The sequence below is a fragment of the Vicia villosa genome, unplaced genomic scaffold (assembly GCF_029867415.1).
Source record: "Vicia villosa cultivar HV-30 ecotype Madison, WI unplaced genomic scaffold, Vvil1.0 ctg.000758F_1_1, whole genome shotgun sequence".
Classification (NCBI taxonomy): domain Eukaryota; kingdom Viridiplantae; phylum Streptophyta; class Magnoliopsida; order Fabales; family Fabaceae; genus Vicia; species Vicia villosa.
Genome location: NW_026705339.1, coordinates 410,194 through 427,736, shown reverse-complemented (window position 1 = coordinate 427,736; position 17,543 = coordinate 410,194). Strand labels below are relative to the sequence as shown.

Below are 17,543 nucleotides of genomic sequence, written 5' to 3'. Positions count from 1 at the left end.
ATTTTGTATTTAATTTGAATAAAATTTATCACTTAATACCTAAAAATTCTTTTACGATTCAGATCAAGTAAAATATATATATAAACGGTGTAAAGTATAATTTAAAATGTACGATATATCTCTCTTCGAATAAATAAATTTGATCTCTCAAATTTGATTTAGACTTAGACTTTTACAATTAATAAAAACTATAATTATATTTAAAAATATATATGCATTGTAAGATTTATGCTAGATAATTTATAAATAGAATAAAATAAAAATAGAGTGACATGTCAATGGGTTGAGCTTGCGGGTTCGTGGATTTAAAACTTCAAACCCGTTACCCGAACCAAATACTAATGGGTTTGAATGGGTTGGTTCGGATTGGACCTATACATGATTGGGTTGGGTAAAAATAAGGGTTGGATTGGATTGGGTGTGTGGGTTCGCGGGTTGGCCCGTACCCTTGAACACCCTTATCCAAAAGTGAGTAAAATAGGGTTTTTGGACATTATATGGCAGTATGTGTACATGGAATGATACATTTCTTGAGGTAAAAGTTTCATTTGTATCATGATCAAGTAAAACATGTTTCATGATAATATCATATCCAAGGAAAATTGTTTTTCTGGATTTGGAATCCATACACTTTAAAATAATTAATTCCATAAATTTTATCAAATTGCTTTTAGTAGGGGTTATTTTTAAATATTTATGTTTGTACCCTATTAATAATGAAGGTAACATACATGAAAGCATAAGACTAATGTGTTTTAGGTGGTTTGGATTGGTAAAGTAATGCTCTTCCAATCTTAAGCAAAAATTGATGTTTTCTTTCTACCCTCCCATTTTGAGAAGGTATTTCAATGCACCACATTTGGTGTGTGATTCTTTTTTAATTATAAAATGAGAGACACGTGAATTCAGGTTTGTTATTAATTTTGACTGTGTTACGGGTTATGTTGTTTTGAGTTTATAACATTGTGATAAAGTTTTGTACTTGTGAAAATACTTCAAAAAAAAAAATTAAGAAGGACAATCCACATAAATCTTGTATGAACAAATCTTGTGGTTATGGAATGAAATAGTGGATAATATTCTCCATGTGTCAAAATAGATCAATTCATGTTTAGAATTTGCAATTGAAGAACTAGGTGTAAAAGAAAGTTTCAATTGTCTAAAAAAGTGACAAATATCAAAAGTAGCTTTATTGTCAAATGAAAGAGATTGATATAAAACACATTTGGCTAAGTCTATTATTAGAAACATGTCCTAGCTTAAAATTCCATAAAGCATTTCTAGGTACGATACTATTTACACTGGAAATTGAATGGATTGGTTTAAGCACATGATGTAAGTTTTTGTAGTTAGCAAGAACTAGTATATCAATTTGTAGTCTATACAAGCCTTCAACTTGATTACCCCAAACCAATCATCATCTTGGTGCTCAAGTCCTGTGAAACACAGTTATTAGTAGAAAATTTAATAGAACACTTCAAAGCCTGACAAATTTTTTACATACAAATGAGATTAAGTTGAAAGTCTTTAGAATATATCACATTGTGCAAATAGACTGGGTGGAAAAAAGAAATTACCAACATGTTAGACAGATACTGAATTTCCATTAGGTAACGTAACTTTGACAAGTTTTATTTTATAAATTGAGGAAAAAAATTATGGTGAAGAGAAAAAATGATCATTAGCACAAGAGTCTAAAATCCCAAATTGAGTTCTAATATGAAATAATCTATAAGTAGTGCAAATAATAACTGAAGAAGACTCAAATGATTGAGGATCATGAGCCAAAGAAGATACTTAATTCTAGTTAGTACTAGTTGGTTGTAAATTCACTGGTAAGTAAATTCATTTGTTGGAGCAATCTCAGAAGTTGATCATAATTCTCTTGAGAAACTGAGAAATTGTTGCTTGCAGATGAAGCCACCTCATTTTCACCAATTGTATGACCCTTATCAAAACTATCACAGTTTGATGCATTAATAATTGGCTTGTTCTTGTTATAATTAGGTTCACCCTGTTTTTGGTAACAAAAATCAATAGTATGGCCACTTCTATGGAAAAAGGTGAATTGTCTGTAAGAATTCTTGAAAGTAGCATTATGGCCATATGACTTACCTTTGAAATCAGATATTTGTGTTGCATTAATCAAGAGTGGTGATTCTTCTAGCATAATGACAAATTGAAGATTTCTTTCTTCTTGTACAACCAAAGAATAAATTTTGTTGATTGGTCGTAAAGGATCCATCAATAATACTTGAGTTTTCACAATTGAAAAATTGCTCATTAAGATCTGTCAAGAACTGGAGTCTGGATAACTCGGTCTTCATGCCTATAATTTCAAACATTTTGTATGGCGGGACATCTACATTGGTGAATGCATGTACAAATAGGTAGCGGTCGAAGCTCATTACGTTCTTTCCATAAATCTTTCAGCTCAATGAAATAATGTGTGCCTAAATTGGACGATGATGGAGGAATGAATTGATCATATGAAAATCTGATCATCTTTGGAGAACCTTTAACTTTAAATCAATCCAAACATCAAAAGCATTTTCATTGAATACCATAGAAGATAAAAGTTGATTAGAAATAGAATTTAACAACCAAGAATGTATTAAGTGATTGTATCTTTCCCATTACAATTGATTAAGACCAAGAAGAAGAGGTACTTCAATTAAACCACCAATGAATTGAAGCTTGTTTTGTACACCCAATGCTCTTTGTGTTGATTTGCTCCAAGAAAGATAAATCAATCCAATTAATTTTGGATTGCTTGTGATTGAATTTGAACCTTCACTTGAATGAATATAGTAAATAAAATTTATGTCAATGTGATGAATAACTAGAGCAGCGCTGATAGAGGGCCCACCCGAATTAGGAAACAGCCCATGTGGATGAGAGATTTTGTTACTAATTAATAGTCCTTCTTATATTTTCAGCAGCCTTTTAATTTTTATTGTTGGGCTTGGCCCTTTTTAGTGACCCATTAGGGTTTTGTTTGTATATATAGCAACTCTTTTGTAGCAGCAGGGGGCATGAATGAAACCAGAATTTTATCTTTCTTCTTAGTTTTGTGTTATTTTTAATGGTGAATTCCTTTATTTGGTAATAGTTGTTGAACCCTCTTTATCATTGGTGCTTTCATCTTATTGTTCTCATGGCTCCTCCCAAACCACCAAACCCTACATCCAAAGAAATCATTGATGAAGCTGTCCAAACAGCTCTACAAACCTCCTCCCTACACCTTAATAATGCGCTCCAAGATACCCAAAACCAACTGGACGAACGTTTTGCGCTTGCTGCCACGGATCTGCAGAAGCTGAACAACCGTATGGACAGCGATAGAGAAACTGCTGACAAGAGGTATGATTCCATGATGACCATTCTTACAAAGCTGGTAGCTCAAAAGACCCCCCAATCTACATCTCCTATTCCAACAGCAGCTTCTTCATCAGGTACTCCTAAAAGCATTTTCTCTTCACCTTTACATACACAGCATTCTGCCTATACCCTTTCCCAAGTCCATACCCCTCTTCATAACTCTACACTCACTTCTCAAAATCCCCCACAACCCACGGTTTCTACTACCACCAGATTACCCAACACTACTCAATCAGCCTTCATACCCTACAGCCTTTATTCACCCCCTTTTTCCACAAACCAAAATTTCTCCATTCCATATGCGACAGCTGGTTTTTCTGCCAGCCAACCTATACCTACATTTTTCTCTAGCCATATTCCTTATACCCAGCCTACACCCCCACCCCCAATACCTACTTTCCGTACCCCTAAATTGGAACTTGCATTATTTGATGGGTCAAACCCTTTAGAATGGCTCTTTCAAGCTGACCAATTTTTTACTTTTTACCAATTACCTCCTGAAAGTAGATTATCCATGATGTCATTTTATATGAAAGGAGAAGCTCTAGGTTGGTTCAAATGGATGCACCAGAATAATCTGTTGGTTGACTGGTTTTCTTTTACAAAAGCCCTAGAATTGCGTTTTGGCCCTTCAACTTTTGAAAATCATCAAGCTGAATTATTTAAATTGAAACAAACCCATTCTGTAGTGGAGTATCAGGCAGCTTTTGAAAAGTTGGGCAATCAAGTAGTTGGGCTATCACATGAGGCTATCTTAAATTGTTTCATTTCAGGTTTGCTACCAGAGATTCAAAATGAGCTAGCTATTCATAAACCATCCTCCATTTCCCAAGCAATTGGTCTTGCCAAATTAATTGAATCTAAGTTAAGGGAAGCCAAACCTAAATTTCAAAAACCTTTTTCCCCAAATACCTATTCACGTCAGCCTGCTCACCCCCACCTAGCAGCACCCACCCCAACCACAGCAATGCCTAAAACACCCCAATCAGCCAATCCAAACCGATTACCCATACGTCGCCTTTCCAGCAGCCAACTACAAGAGCGTAGAGCTCAAGGGCTTTGCTTTAACTGTGATGAAAAATTCATACCAGGTCATAAATGTGCAGCAGGAAAATTTTTATTACTTTTGGATGATGATGATGATTCTTTCATTCAAGACACTCACGACCAGCAAGGCACTACAGTGTCAACAGAATCCAATGAGACTTATTTCCAACTTTCTCCCCAGGCTGCTATTGGACAATTTTTTCCTAAAACACTCAAGTTCAATGGGTTCATAAATGGTCTAACAGTGACAGTTCTTATTGACACAGGTAGCACTCACAATATCCTTCAACCTAGGATAGCCCAGCACCTTAAATTATCAACCACCCCAATACCTAACTTTTCTGTCATGGTTGGTAATGGATCCAAATTACACTGCTCTGGCCTATGCCCACAAGTCCCAATCACCCTACAAAATAACCTTTTTACAATTCCTTTTCACCTCCTTCCTATTGAAGGAGCCGACGTAGTTCTTGGAATGGAATGGCTACGCACTTTAGGTCCCCTTGTGGCCGATTTTTCTATCCCTAAAATCTCTTTCAGCCATAACAACAATGATATCACCATAACAGGAGACCCCAAATCCCTTCCCACACACTCTTCTTACAATCAACTATGTCATCTCCTTGACACTGACTCAGTTGCTTCCATCCATTTGTTACTTTATCAACCAACCCCAGCCCATGAAACAAACCTAAATTGCCCTACATTTCAGACCATGGATACTCTACCCACCACAATTCCTCAAACAATTTCCAAACTTATCAAATCCTTTGCCAGCATTTTCCAAAAACCCCAAGGCCTTCCCCCACCTAGACAACATGATCACCACATTCCCACTTTACCCAATTCTGCACCAGTCAATGTAAAACCTTATAGGTATCCTCATTCCCAAAAAGAAGCTATGACTACTATAATTCAGGAGATGCTTCAAGAGGGTATCATTAAACCTAGCAACAGTCCTTACTCCTCCCCAGTCTTATTAGTTCGCAAAAAAGATGGCAGTTGGCGATTTTGTGTTGATTATCGCGCTTTGAACGCTGTTACTATACGTGACCGTTTTCCTATCCCCACAATAGATGAGCTATTTGATGAATTGGGTTCAGCAACTATTTTTTCTAAGATCGATCTTCGATCCGGATACCACCAAATAAGGGTAACACCGGCAGATACGCACAAAACTGCATTCAGAACGTTTGATGGGCACTATGAGTTCTTGGTTATGCCTTTTGGCCTAACTAATGCTCCTAGTTCTTTTCAATCAGCCATGAATGATCTCCTACGCCCTTATCTAAGACGGTTCGTTTTAGTTTTTTTTGACGATATTCTGATTTATAGCTCTTCTATTGCTGACCATGTTATTCATTTAAAAACTGTTCTTGAGTTGCTTTTAACTAATCAATTCTTTGCCAAATTATCAAAATGTGTGTTTGCTGTGCCTAAAGTTGATTACCTAGGTCATATTATTTCAAGTGCTGGTGTAACCCCAGATCCAGAAAAGATAAAAGCTATACTAGAATGGCCAAGGCCTCGATCACTCACGGCGCTCAGGGGTTTTTTAGGCCTCACCGGGTTCTATCGACGATTTGTTCGCCACTACGCCTCTCTCGCCGCTCCCCTCACCGATTTATTACGATCCACTAAATTCCATTGGGATACATCAGCTGAGACAGCATTTACAATTTTAAAGAACAAAATGACACAAACTCCAGTTCTGAGCCTCCCTGATTTCTCTCAGCTCTTTGTCCTTGAAACCGATGCATCTGCTTTGGCGGTTGGAGCAGTTCTTTCACAGCAGGGTCATCCACTCGCCTTCTTCAGCAAAAAGCTCTGTCACAGACTACAAGCCTCTTCTGTATATGTCCGCGAGATGTATGCGATTACAGAAGCTGTCAAGAAATGGCGTCAGTATTTAATTGGAAGGCATTTCCATATATATACTGATCAGAAGAGTCTTAAAAATTTGTTGGTTCAAACAATACAAACTCCTGAGCAGCAAAAGTGGGCTGCGAAGCTACAAGGGTTTCAATTTGAGATATTTTACAAACCTGGGCGCACAAATCAGGTTGCAGATGCTTTGAGTCGCCGGCCTACTGAGGACGATGCTGCTGTACTCCTCTCCATATCTTCACCAGTTCCACACCTCATAAAAGAGTTGAAGATACATTACAACACAACACAGGAGGGTAAAGATCTACTAAACAAAATTCAAACAGACACAGCAATGCAAACTACGTTTCAGATCAAAGATGGACTAGTATTCTTCAAAGACAGAATTTTTATACCTTCAAAAACAGATTTTCGAGAGATCCTGCTCAAAGAATACCATTCAACCCCAACAGCGGGTCACTCTGGACTTCAACCCACCTTGGCTAGAATTTCTTCTTCGTTCATGTGGCCTGGTATCTACAAGGATACAAAAGCCTTTGTTAAAGCATGCTCTGTTTGTCAGCAAAACAAGTATTTACCCCAAAAGAAACAGGGTTTACTTCAACCTCTAAATATACCAACCCTAGTTTGGGACGAGTTAAGCATGGATTTTATAACTCACTTACCTAATTCATTTGGCCATACCACCATCTGGGTCATTTGCGACAGACTGACCAAGTTTTCTCATTTTATTGCTCTTCCAACAAGTTTCTCTGCTAAAGATCTAGCCGTCCGATTTTCTGTTGAGATATGTCGCCTTCATGGAATACCATCCTCCATTGTCTCAGATCGTGACCCCCTGTTTCTCAGCAACTTTTGGCGTGAACTTTTCAAGGCACAGGGCACCACACTTAAGTATAGCTCCGCGTATCACCCTGAAACAGACGGATTAACTGAGGTTACTAACCGTTGTCTAGAGACGTATTTGAGATGCTTCACAAGTGATAATCCAAAAAAATGGTTTCGATACTTACATCTCGCGGAGTTTTGGCATAACACTGCTCACCACTCAGCCATCAATATGTCTCCCTTCGAGGCTCTGTACGGCCGTCCTCCTCCATCTCTGTTACGCTACACCCGTGGCTGCACCCAACTCACGACCATTGACTCGTCCCTGCAACAACGAACAGAGATTTTAGACACTCTGAAACAGAACCTCAAAAGAAGTCGTCAGAGAATGGAATCACAGGCAAACCAAAAGAGAACAGATCGTACCTTTTCTGAAGGGGATTTCGTGTGGTTACGACTTCAACCATATCGCCAAACCTCGGTGACTCGTCGTTCTTCACAAAAGCTTTCCAAACGATACTTTGGCCCCTTCCAGATCATTCGTCGCATCGGTAAAGTGGCATATCATCTGGATCTACCTCCTTCCGCCAAGATCCACCCAATCTTTCATGTGTCACAACTACGTCAGTTCCATGGTACGAACCCTTCGCTGCGTTTCACTCCAATCCCTACCGAGCTAGCCACCACGGATGTAGAAGCAGAAGAAGTTAGGGAGGAAGATACACAAAATAAGGGAGATGGAAAGCGAACAACATCTGTTGAAAATAGAAAACATAGTCAAGAAGTGGAAGGGAAAGCTGCGTTTACTTGTGAAGAAAAAAGAAGTGGAAATGAGGAAGTGAATACTCTGACTCAAAATATAGAGTCCCAATGTACTTTACCTTCCCACTCTCCCACGCTTCCTTCTAACGTCTCTGATCCAATTAGATCTGCGCCATCCTTTAGCCCACCTACCCTTGATCTACAATCTCCACCGTTGCTTCCTTCTGCCCCTTCACGTGACTTGATGAGTTCCAAGACCAACACACTTCCCCATGTTTCGTTGGACACAGCTGGCGCCCCACACTTTCCCCATCATGGAGTACAGCCTGTCCACCACAAGGCTTCACGTGTTACTTCTCCTCTTGGGCCTTCTTGTAGTGCTGATCCACAGAAAGAGATAATACCCAACCTTGAGGACAAGGTTGTCCTTGGGCCGGTGAGTAGTGATAGAGGGCCCACCCGAATTAGGAAACAGCCCATGTGGATGAGAGATTTTGTTACTAATTAATAGTCCTTCTTATATTTTCAGCAGCCTTTTAATTTTTATTGTTGGGCTTGGCCCTTTTTAGTGACCCATTAGGGTTTTGTTTGTATATATAGCAACTCTTTTGTAGCAGCAGGGGGCATGAATGAAACCAGAATTTTATCTTTCTTCTTAGTTTTGTGTTATTTTTAATGGTGAATTCCTTTATTTGGTAATAGTTGTTGAACCCTCTTTATCAAGCGCAGGAAGGCATAATGAAGAACGATTAGTGATAAACAAGAAGAGAAAGCTAAGAACAATGTGGTCTTAACAAACGAGTCAAGAAAAATCAAAGATATGAATGGATAAATTTGCAACTGAATTCGAAAACCATTGATGAAAAGGAACACGAAAACTCAGCAGAAAATAATAAGAATGAAGTATGAACCATGGTGACTGATACCATATATGAAACTTGATAAAATAGTTAGAAAAGTGAAACTTCATTGAAGTACAGTGATATTTATAAAGTTATGCTATGTTTAGTTTGGCGGCAGAAATTGAAGAAGCAGAGTGAAAAGTTATGGTAGCATAAAAGCTGCACTTTGTAGCTTCTGGTTTTCACAGTAAACTGCTCTTCAAACGTGCGGTAAAAAAAAGCTGATCCAAACACACGCTTAGTTAGAACTCAACTATACTCTAGCACCTATCGTAGCATAGCTTGAAATCATCTGTCAACTATCCTAACAAACTATTATCAGCTAGGCATACAGTTAGCCTCAATTAATTACATTGTCAGTGTTGTTTTTTGGTTCACATGTCATTGCCTCATAGTTGTTTGCTTTTTGAAGTAACGGTATTATCTTGTAACGGACCAAAAGAAGCCTAATATAGCATGAATTCGATCTTGTAATCACTCCTTATCATACTAAAATTTGTTTTGCGTTCGCTACTTATAACAAATCTTTAAGATCAAACGACTAAATTTTTTAGTGTTATCTTGTTTATTGTTTCGTTTTTAATTTATTTTTTTACAAGATTAATGTGTTTAGGTTTAACTGATTTGAAGTGAATCCGAAAAAATGATATTTAAATCAATAAAAAATGAAGCCTATTTATTTCACCGATGAATTGGTTCGATTGCATTGTTTAGGCATGAATCTGGACCGAACTTAACCGATGTCCACCCCTAGTTTTCATCGAAAACCACTTAATTTGCCTCAGATTGATTCATCATATTATAGAAATAGACTAGTCCACTCAACTATGATTTACCCATTGGTAGGATATGTGAAGATTTAGTAGCCAGGCTGTGTATTTTGCTAGATGGAAGGAAGCAATTGCATTACTAGCAGATTCTTGTACATAATAAACTAGTAGCTGGCTTACTACGGTAGTGTACTGGATGTGGATGGTGTATTTGACTAATAGACTCATTTCACCAATAATTGTTCTCTTTAATGCTTGCACTAACTTTCACACGGTTTCGATTCTTCTTGTTTTTTTAATTTGTTTAAGAAGTCAGCATTAGATCTTGAAAACAAGAATCCAAAGCTCCTGGCAAGCCAGCATCCATGTTTACCGGCCTCAGTTGAATTGAAGTGTATGCTAATTCAACTTCTATTTTAAGCATAACAGTTTTTATGAAAAAAATACCACTACATTATATTTGAGTTGTAAAATACTACTAATATAATAATGGATTCTATTCAAGTATTCACAAGTACATTTTATAAACATTTATCAAATTTTTTTTAATGAATTTTAATATTAAACCAACTACTATTTACTTGTTTTATTAGTTGAATTAGATGAGTGTTAGTTGTTAATTTATAGTTTAATATCTCACAATAACATTTTTGTTATTGATACTTATAAATTAATAATTTTTAATAACAATATTTGTTAAAAATATTTGATTTTAGTGGTTATTACTTTTTTTTGTATAAATAAAATGACATCTTTTTTTTTTCTATACACAATTAAAGAGTCTAATGACTAGAAGAGGACTAAATAGTACTTTAACATTATATTAAAATTATATTTATATAACAAATTTAGAAACAAAAATGTAGGAAGTTTTCTTTATTGACTAATGTCACAAAAATTCTGTGTCAATGAGAAAATCATCACCATTATTTCTTTGAGGGAGTGTGGAGGGAGGTAGCATTGTGGATTGGTAAACCGTTTGGGAATATGGAAGAAGAGAGTCTTCATAGTTTCATGGAGTGGTTCACTTTTTGTAAAAAAAAGAAAGTTAAAGAGGGTAAATGTGGTTTGGTTTGGCTAGCTATTGTTTGGATTTTTTGGTTAACTAGGAACGGTATTTGCTTCCGAAATGAAGGTTGGGTTGTTGATAACACAATTTGGAATATCAAGTCTTTATTATGGAAGTGGTCGTTTATCGGAGAAATTACGCATCAAATTTATAGCTTTTATGAGTTTAGCAAAGATCCTTTGTTTTTCCTCTCATAACTCTATTTGCTTTGTAATCTCTCTTTGCGGGGTTTTTTGTTTTTGTTGCCCGCTTTCCGTGTAATCAGGTTTCGGGAACCCTTAGTTCTCGTATTAATTCCATATTGCTTAAAAAAAAATATATTTCTTTGAAAATAAGACATGTATGATGTATGTTAACTTTTGCATTATTCTTTTCCAATAAAAAAATATTCTTAATATATAACATTACTGCAAAAACACTTCCACCAGCCATTGCAATTTGCAGTGTTTGTTTCATCAAGCATTGGACAAACATGATTTTTTTTCCAGATTTTATGTTCATGATTTTAATTTAATTAATATTATTAATTTTACTAACACTAATTATTTTTGGCTATATTTTTAAATTATTTCAAATTTCAAATTTTTATTTTTATCTTATTTAACATGTAAAATTAATTAATTTTAGAAAAACTTTAAAGTTTATTGTCGTTAATTTTTAAAAGCTATCATTTCAAATTTTGTTTTATACCTATTAAGTTGCACAATGCCAGCAAAAATATAAGAACATGTATATATCACCTAAATCGCATCATTTTTTAGAAGAAGTAAAATCATAATCAATTATGATAGAAATTGAACAATAATCCAAACATAGAAAAATTACTCTCTCTTGTACTTTTTCTACCACATATTCAAGAATCTAACAAAACAAGAAAGGGGAGAGGAAATGCAAAAAGAACATTCAAAAGTAAACTATATTGATCTTGAGGTACAATTCAAAATTTCACTCTTTTCTAATCTAAAGAAAAACATATCACATAAATGAAGAAAACATAACACTAACATTGTATTACACAAAAAACAAAAACATTATTGAGTTTTCAATATCTGAGATTTACAACACTCACACACACTCTGCTTCGCGTAATAATCATTTGCGCTAGATTTTGAATTTGCTCGCACATTATTTGATAATAAGAGAAGGAATGGTTAAAAGGGTTTGTTTTTCTCTCCCAAACAAACGTTTCAATGTTTTCAATTGACTCACAACATGTCCATGAATGCCAACCCTAGTTGCAACCACACTTGACATAATTCTCTTTCTTAGCCTCTTTAACCTCTTCCCAATCTTCACCTTCAACTTAGATATTTTTATTCTAAGACAAGATTGTTTTCGTCGAGAATTCGCTTGTTCCAACACCTTGTAGATCAAGAATTGTGCTCTTCTATGGAGTATTTCTTCAGGATCTTCTTTATCCATCTTTGAGTAAGAGCATTGTTTCCTAGAAAGAGCCATTTTTAAGAAACTAAGAAAGAAGAGGTAGATGTGGATGTAACAATGTAGTTTATGGTTACTATATTTATATAGTATATGGATTTTGAAGTAATATTTAATTAATAATTAATTATAGTATTTATTTTTAGGGGTGGTGCAAAAAAATATATTAATGTGGGGTCATTCTATAATGTCATAGGGTGATGAAGAAGATCATGTGCACCAATTATGTGTTACAAATAATGGAGTTTATTAATTTGTGCCTCTGAACTGGCTTACATCATTTAATTTAATTAATAGAACCTACCTTAGAAAAACACATGTAAATTTATAACTAGTGACACTGCCACCTCAAAATTTAAGTTAATTTTAGTGAATAATTTGTCCTTTTTTTCCTTGTTTTTGGCTTCTAAATAAAACCAGCATGAAATGTGACAAAATTATGTGTAATTTATATTATCCACTACTCTTAAAGTTAGCTACTAATATTTTTGTTGTTTAATTAATTTATGTTAGGAAAATAAAAGTTTAAATTGTATATGAAACTTTGTTGTATATCAAGTTATCATCCAATTACTTAAAGGCATGTCATATCTTTGTATTAAAAATTTTAAATTAATTTTAATTTGTTAAAGTAATGACATCATTGACCTCTATAATGCTAATTTAAATAAAGGTTTGACCATAATAATTCGATATAATACTGACTATAGAACTTGATAACTTAAACTTCCCCTCTGGCCTCTCCCTCTCACTCACCTGGTTCTTGACCTACAAAAATTTAATAATTATTTGTCAGTTCATCAAGTCAATACAACAATCATATTTAAAATTAGAAAGATTGTTAGGTTAGGTATTATTTATTTTATTTTTAAAAAAATAACTATTTATTTTTAGGATCTTAGATACCAATTTTATCTAATGAAAATAGTTTGTGCAATATTTTTTCTCTTTAGTTCTTAATTTGATGTCAATTTGATGTTTTATAAGCGAATTTTTTTATCAAATTTCTCTTCCTATATTAGTGAATTGTATTTGAATATTTATTTTTAAATAGATTATTATGTAATTTTTTCATTAATTTTTTTTTCAAAAATAATAATAGTTGACATGTGATTTAAATTTATTATATTTTTACAATTCGGAGAACAAATAAATAAGATAGTGTGATTATTTAGAGATAAAATTAAACTTTTATCCAATATAAAAATGAATTTTACTGGTTATAGCTATTACATTAAGAATGAGGGCATTATGGCTATCTCCAGCAAACAGTCAATCTTCAGCAAACAGTTAGATTCTTAGATAATGAAGAGCATTCTGAAAGTTTGAGATAGTGTAAGTAGCTTGCAGGAATGACATAGTATGATGCAGCAAAATAAATATGTGACTAGGAGAATATATTATGCCTTGTGTGATTCAGTTTCAGCAGTCAGTTGGAGGAAACTCATGTTTAACAATCTTGCTCAACCTCGTGCGATCCACACTCTTTGGATGGCATGTCATAACAGCTTGGCCACCAAAGATAGACTTTGTAGGTTTGGGATGATCAATAACAACAGTTGCCAGTTCTGCCATGAGATTGAGACGCAGAGCCACCTTCTGTTCCTATGCCATGGTCATAGACAAATTTGGGAGAAAATCCTAGCTTGGATGAGAATTATGCATAGTCCGGATGTTTGGGAAAAAGAGCTTTATTGAATGCGGTAAGAAAGGGAGCAAAGCTCGTGTGCTTCTGTGTGCTTTCACGGAGACGGTACATGGAAGTTGGCATTTTAGAAATCAAATGATTTTTGGTGATGGTGGTACCCCTAGTACAACAGTTGGCAGAATTATTGATGCAATTGTTTATAGATGCTGGTCTAAGGTTAAACATAGGAGTTTTGTGAGCAATCTTTTGATGTGAGTCATATTTATTTTGAGTTAGGGTATAGTTTATTGTTATTGATTTAGTTGGATCTAGAAGAGATCACTTGTACTACATTGCTTTTGGAATTTAATAAAGTGTATTTCTTCAACAAAAAAAATGTTTACTTTTGAGATAAGAAATAAGTAACTGGGATTTTATATATACATCTACATTGTACAATTTCCCGTCAAAACAAATCTACATTGTACAAAAAAATATATTTGTACAATAATAATGCTTTTAAAATAAAGGTACATTGACCACAATAATTTTATATAACAATTACTTCCTCCATCTCAAAATAAGATACTTGGATCCTCTCCTTCATTTTTCTCTCAATCCCTCTCCATCCTCTCTATCTCTCTCTTAATCTCACTCTCACTCATCATTAAAAAACAAAATATAATCAAGAGAGAGATTGAAATTAAGAGAGAGATAGAAAGGATGGAGAAGGAATGAAAGAAAAATAAAGGAGAGGATCCAAAGTGCAAAATAAGTGTTACATTTCCAATGTAATTCTATCTTTTATTTTTCAGTTCTACCTTATAATTAATACTATCAATTTATTATTCTTTCATTCTATATTTATGATAATTTGAATATATTAATAAAAATTAATGATAGTTTGGTAAAACTATTATTCTCCTTCTTTCATTTATCATATTTTTTTAATCCGTATAAAATGTTCAACTATGATAATTATTTTGAGATGGAGAGTATTAAAGAAATTTTTAATATTTTGTATCATGTTATTACAACAACAAAAAATATGAGAGAGATAAACTATTTCATAAATATCAGCTAGATGTAGAAATAAAAGTAAAAATGATAGAATAGTAAAATCACATTAAAAATTTATATGAAAAATACTCTATCAAAAAGAGAAATTATGAAACATAATTTAGAAAAATATCTCATTATATATAAAAAAAATAGAGTTATAAAGTCTACCTTTTTAAGATAGTATCTTTGAATCTCATCAAATTTAGAAGATATACAATATCTCTTAAATCTCACCAAACTATCATGAAAATAAAATTTAAAATTTCGAGATTTTAGTGGTTAGATTAAGGGCCCGTTTGTTTTGGCTTTTTTTTAAAATGATTTTTATAGTGTTAAAAAATTGTGAAAAAAAATTTATAAAGAAACTTTTTATAAAAGCTTCAAATAAAAATTTTGTTTGAATAGTTATTCTTAAAATGTGATTTTAGGTATTTCATTTATTTATGGAAAAAAAATTGGATATCAAAATTTCAAAAAATCACTTAATTTTGAAGCTATTTCAAATAGATTTTCCTAAAAATCATTTTTGAAATATAATTTTTTGAAAAAGTTACGATTTTGACTAAGTTTTGGTCTTCAATAATCTATGTTTATGTTCTAGGATGTCAAAATTAGTGTTTCATTTTAGAAAAAACGAATATAAAAAAATTTGTAACATTTTGAAAAACGGTTTTGGAAAATCTATTTTCAAAAATACAAAGAAAAAATTCATTTTTTTAAAACTGAAACAAACTGGCCCTAAAAAGAATGTGACATGAATTGGCACTTAGGTAATCAGTGTCTTTAAGTAGCTCAAGGATGTATTTTCTTTGATTAACAATGATGCTCTTGGATGATCTTGCAATTTTTAAGCCAAGAAAAAACTTCAACTTATGAAGATCTTTGATGTAGAATTGTTGGTAAAGAAACATTTTAACATTAGGGGCTTTTGTCTTACATTTTCCAGCTAGCTCAATGTCATATACATATACTAGGATAGCAGTAAAATTGGTGCCTTCATATTTGGTATATACTGAGTGGTCTGTCTGAGAAAGTATACCCTTAAGAATTTAAGGCTAAGGACAATTTGGAATACTATTGTCTATTAGCATACTTGAGTTTTCAAGAGATATGAGGATCCTACTATCGGGGATTTTTCTTGAGGGAGGGTTCTTCTTTCAATTATGATCTTATGCTTCAGAGTCGTGTCACTTCTACCTTCAGAACTGGTGTGATGACCATCGATGGTGATAACAGTCACGTGGTGGTGTGTGGCTCCCACCTCTTCCTCCAGAACTAGAGGCGGAGTCTGGCCGGTGTCCTCGACGTCGATTATGGCATGGTGTTGTAGGGGTCACCCTATGTGGAGAAGTAGTGCCGACGAGGATATATTCTGGTTCAGTTCTCTACTCACCGCATGAAGCAGTCTATGGGAGACAAACTGAAAGATTTATTCGAGCTGAAGTATCCTTTCAACAAGGAAGTTTGAATTTTTACGATGTATTAGGTTATAGACATTTTTCAACGGATTGTTTGTCTGTTGCATGCCTAAATTATATTGCAGTTTTTGGAGACTATACAGCATTTCATATCCAAGAATTATAGGTTGCGACGAAGTCTACTTCAATGTTTGACCTTGGAATGGTTGTAGATAAGGTTGGAAGATTGACGCAATTTGGAAGGTTCCCTTATTCAATTATTGGAGATGTTAGACTTTGTGGCGTTGGAACTGTATAAGGAGTAACTAAGATCAAAGCATCTTTAGCTAGTGAAGGAATTGGAGCCTCCTTCACTGGATTGGGAGTGTTGGATGCGGCTTTGGTCATAGTAGTGGCATGCGACCACCAAACTGATGGCTTTCAAAGCTGCCACGATAGTAGAAAGTGGATCGTCGATCTGTACTAGGAAGAAATCGGTGCTTTGAGAGAAGAAAAATAAAAGGGGAAAGATCGACGATCTCGATCGTGGTAGAGATATGATAGTTCTTCGTAGAAAATTTGCGAGAATCAGAAGTCGATTCTCACGTGTGAGGCCATTGTTCTGTACTAGAACCATAAATAAGCAAAAATTAAATGAAATAGAGTTATGATGTGGTGGACTGCGTTTCTAGTGCGACAGAGTAGGATAGACCTGCAAGATTAACACTCACGTTCAAAACAGTTAATCTAAGAAAAAGTATTTTGAGTGTGGAATGAGAGAATAATTAAAGTAAAATGTGTTGTGTTTTATATACTGTGAACGGTCAAAACTGTATTCGTAGGATCAAATGTCATTGTCGTGTGTTGATTGTCATCCAATTAAATTCAACAGTGTACTAGAGGTAAACTTCGTTATAAAGAGGTATCCGACTCAACACAATCAGTCACTTAATAGGGCTTCTCACATAACATTGGTCCGCGGCAAAGAAAGAGCAAACCAGGTCACATATATTCTTGTTATTGGATCTTTTATACTAAAAGACTAGAATAAGTTATATAATTATCAATAAACAAAATAATAGTAGAAGAAGAAATGAGATTTGAAAGGACGAGTTAATGCGCAGCTGTAGTATGTCCTATTCACATATAAGATGTAGTGTGAATAGCATACCTTTTATCACCGACTCAGAAGAGGCATTAGTCTGAACAGAATGATATTTTTATTTTTTATTTTTTTTTCATATGAAAAGAAGCATGAAATTTCTAATAGTTGTGCAAGTTGCATCCACGTGATAGAAGCTTGGGTCGATTTGCAATGCGACATAGACCATACCATAATTACCAACAGCGTGCTTGAGAGTCTTAGAAAAT

At 34.3% G+C, this 17,543-nt stretch overlaps 2 protein-coding genes across 2 annotated transcripts; one reads left to right on the top strand and one right to left on the bottom strand.

The window, feature by feature from the left end:
• The first annotated feature begins 3,157 nt into the window (after positions 1–3,157).
• On the top strand, positions 3,158–8,413 carry LOC131631003 (uncharacterized). The gene has a single exon (XM_058901764.1). It carries the CDS (start codon positions 3,158–3,160, stop codon positions 8,411–8,413), a length of 5,256 nt encoding a protein of 1,751 aa, XP_058757747.1.
• Positions 8,414–11,577: 3,164 nt separating this feature from the next.
• Positions 11,578–12,127, bottom strand: LOC131630997 (uncharacterized). The gene has a single exon (XM_058901759.1). It carries the CDS (start codon positions 12,102–12,104, stop codon positions 11,772–11,774), a length of 333 nt encoding a protein of 110 aa, XP_058757742.1. The 5' UTR covers positions 12,105–12,127; the 3' UTR covers positions 11,578–11,771.
• Between the last annotated feature and the right edge of the window lie 5,416 nt (positions 12,128–17,543).

What these genes read in the sequence shown, in the direction of transcription:
- LOC131631003 (XM_058901764.1), top strand. Translation starts at nt 3,158, where the DNA reads ATGGCTCCTCCCAAACCACCAAACCCTACATCCAAAGAAATCATTGAT.
- LOC131630997 (XM_058901759.1), bottom strand. Translation starts at nt 12,104, where the DNA reads ATGGCTCTTTCTAGGAAACAATGCTCTTACTCAAAGATGGATAAAGAA.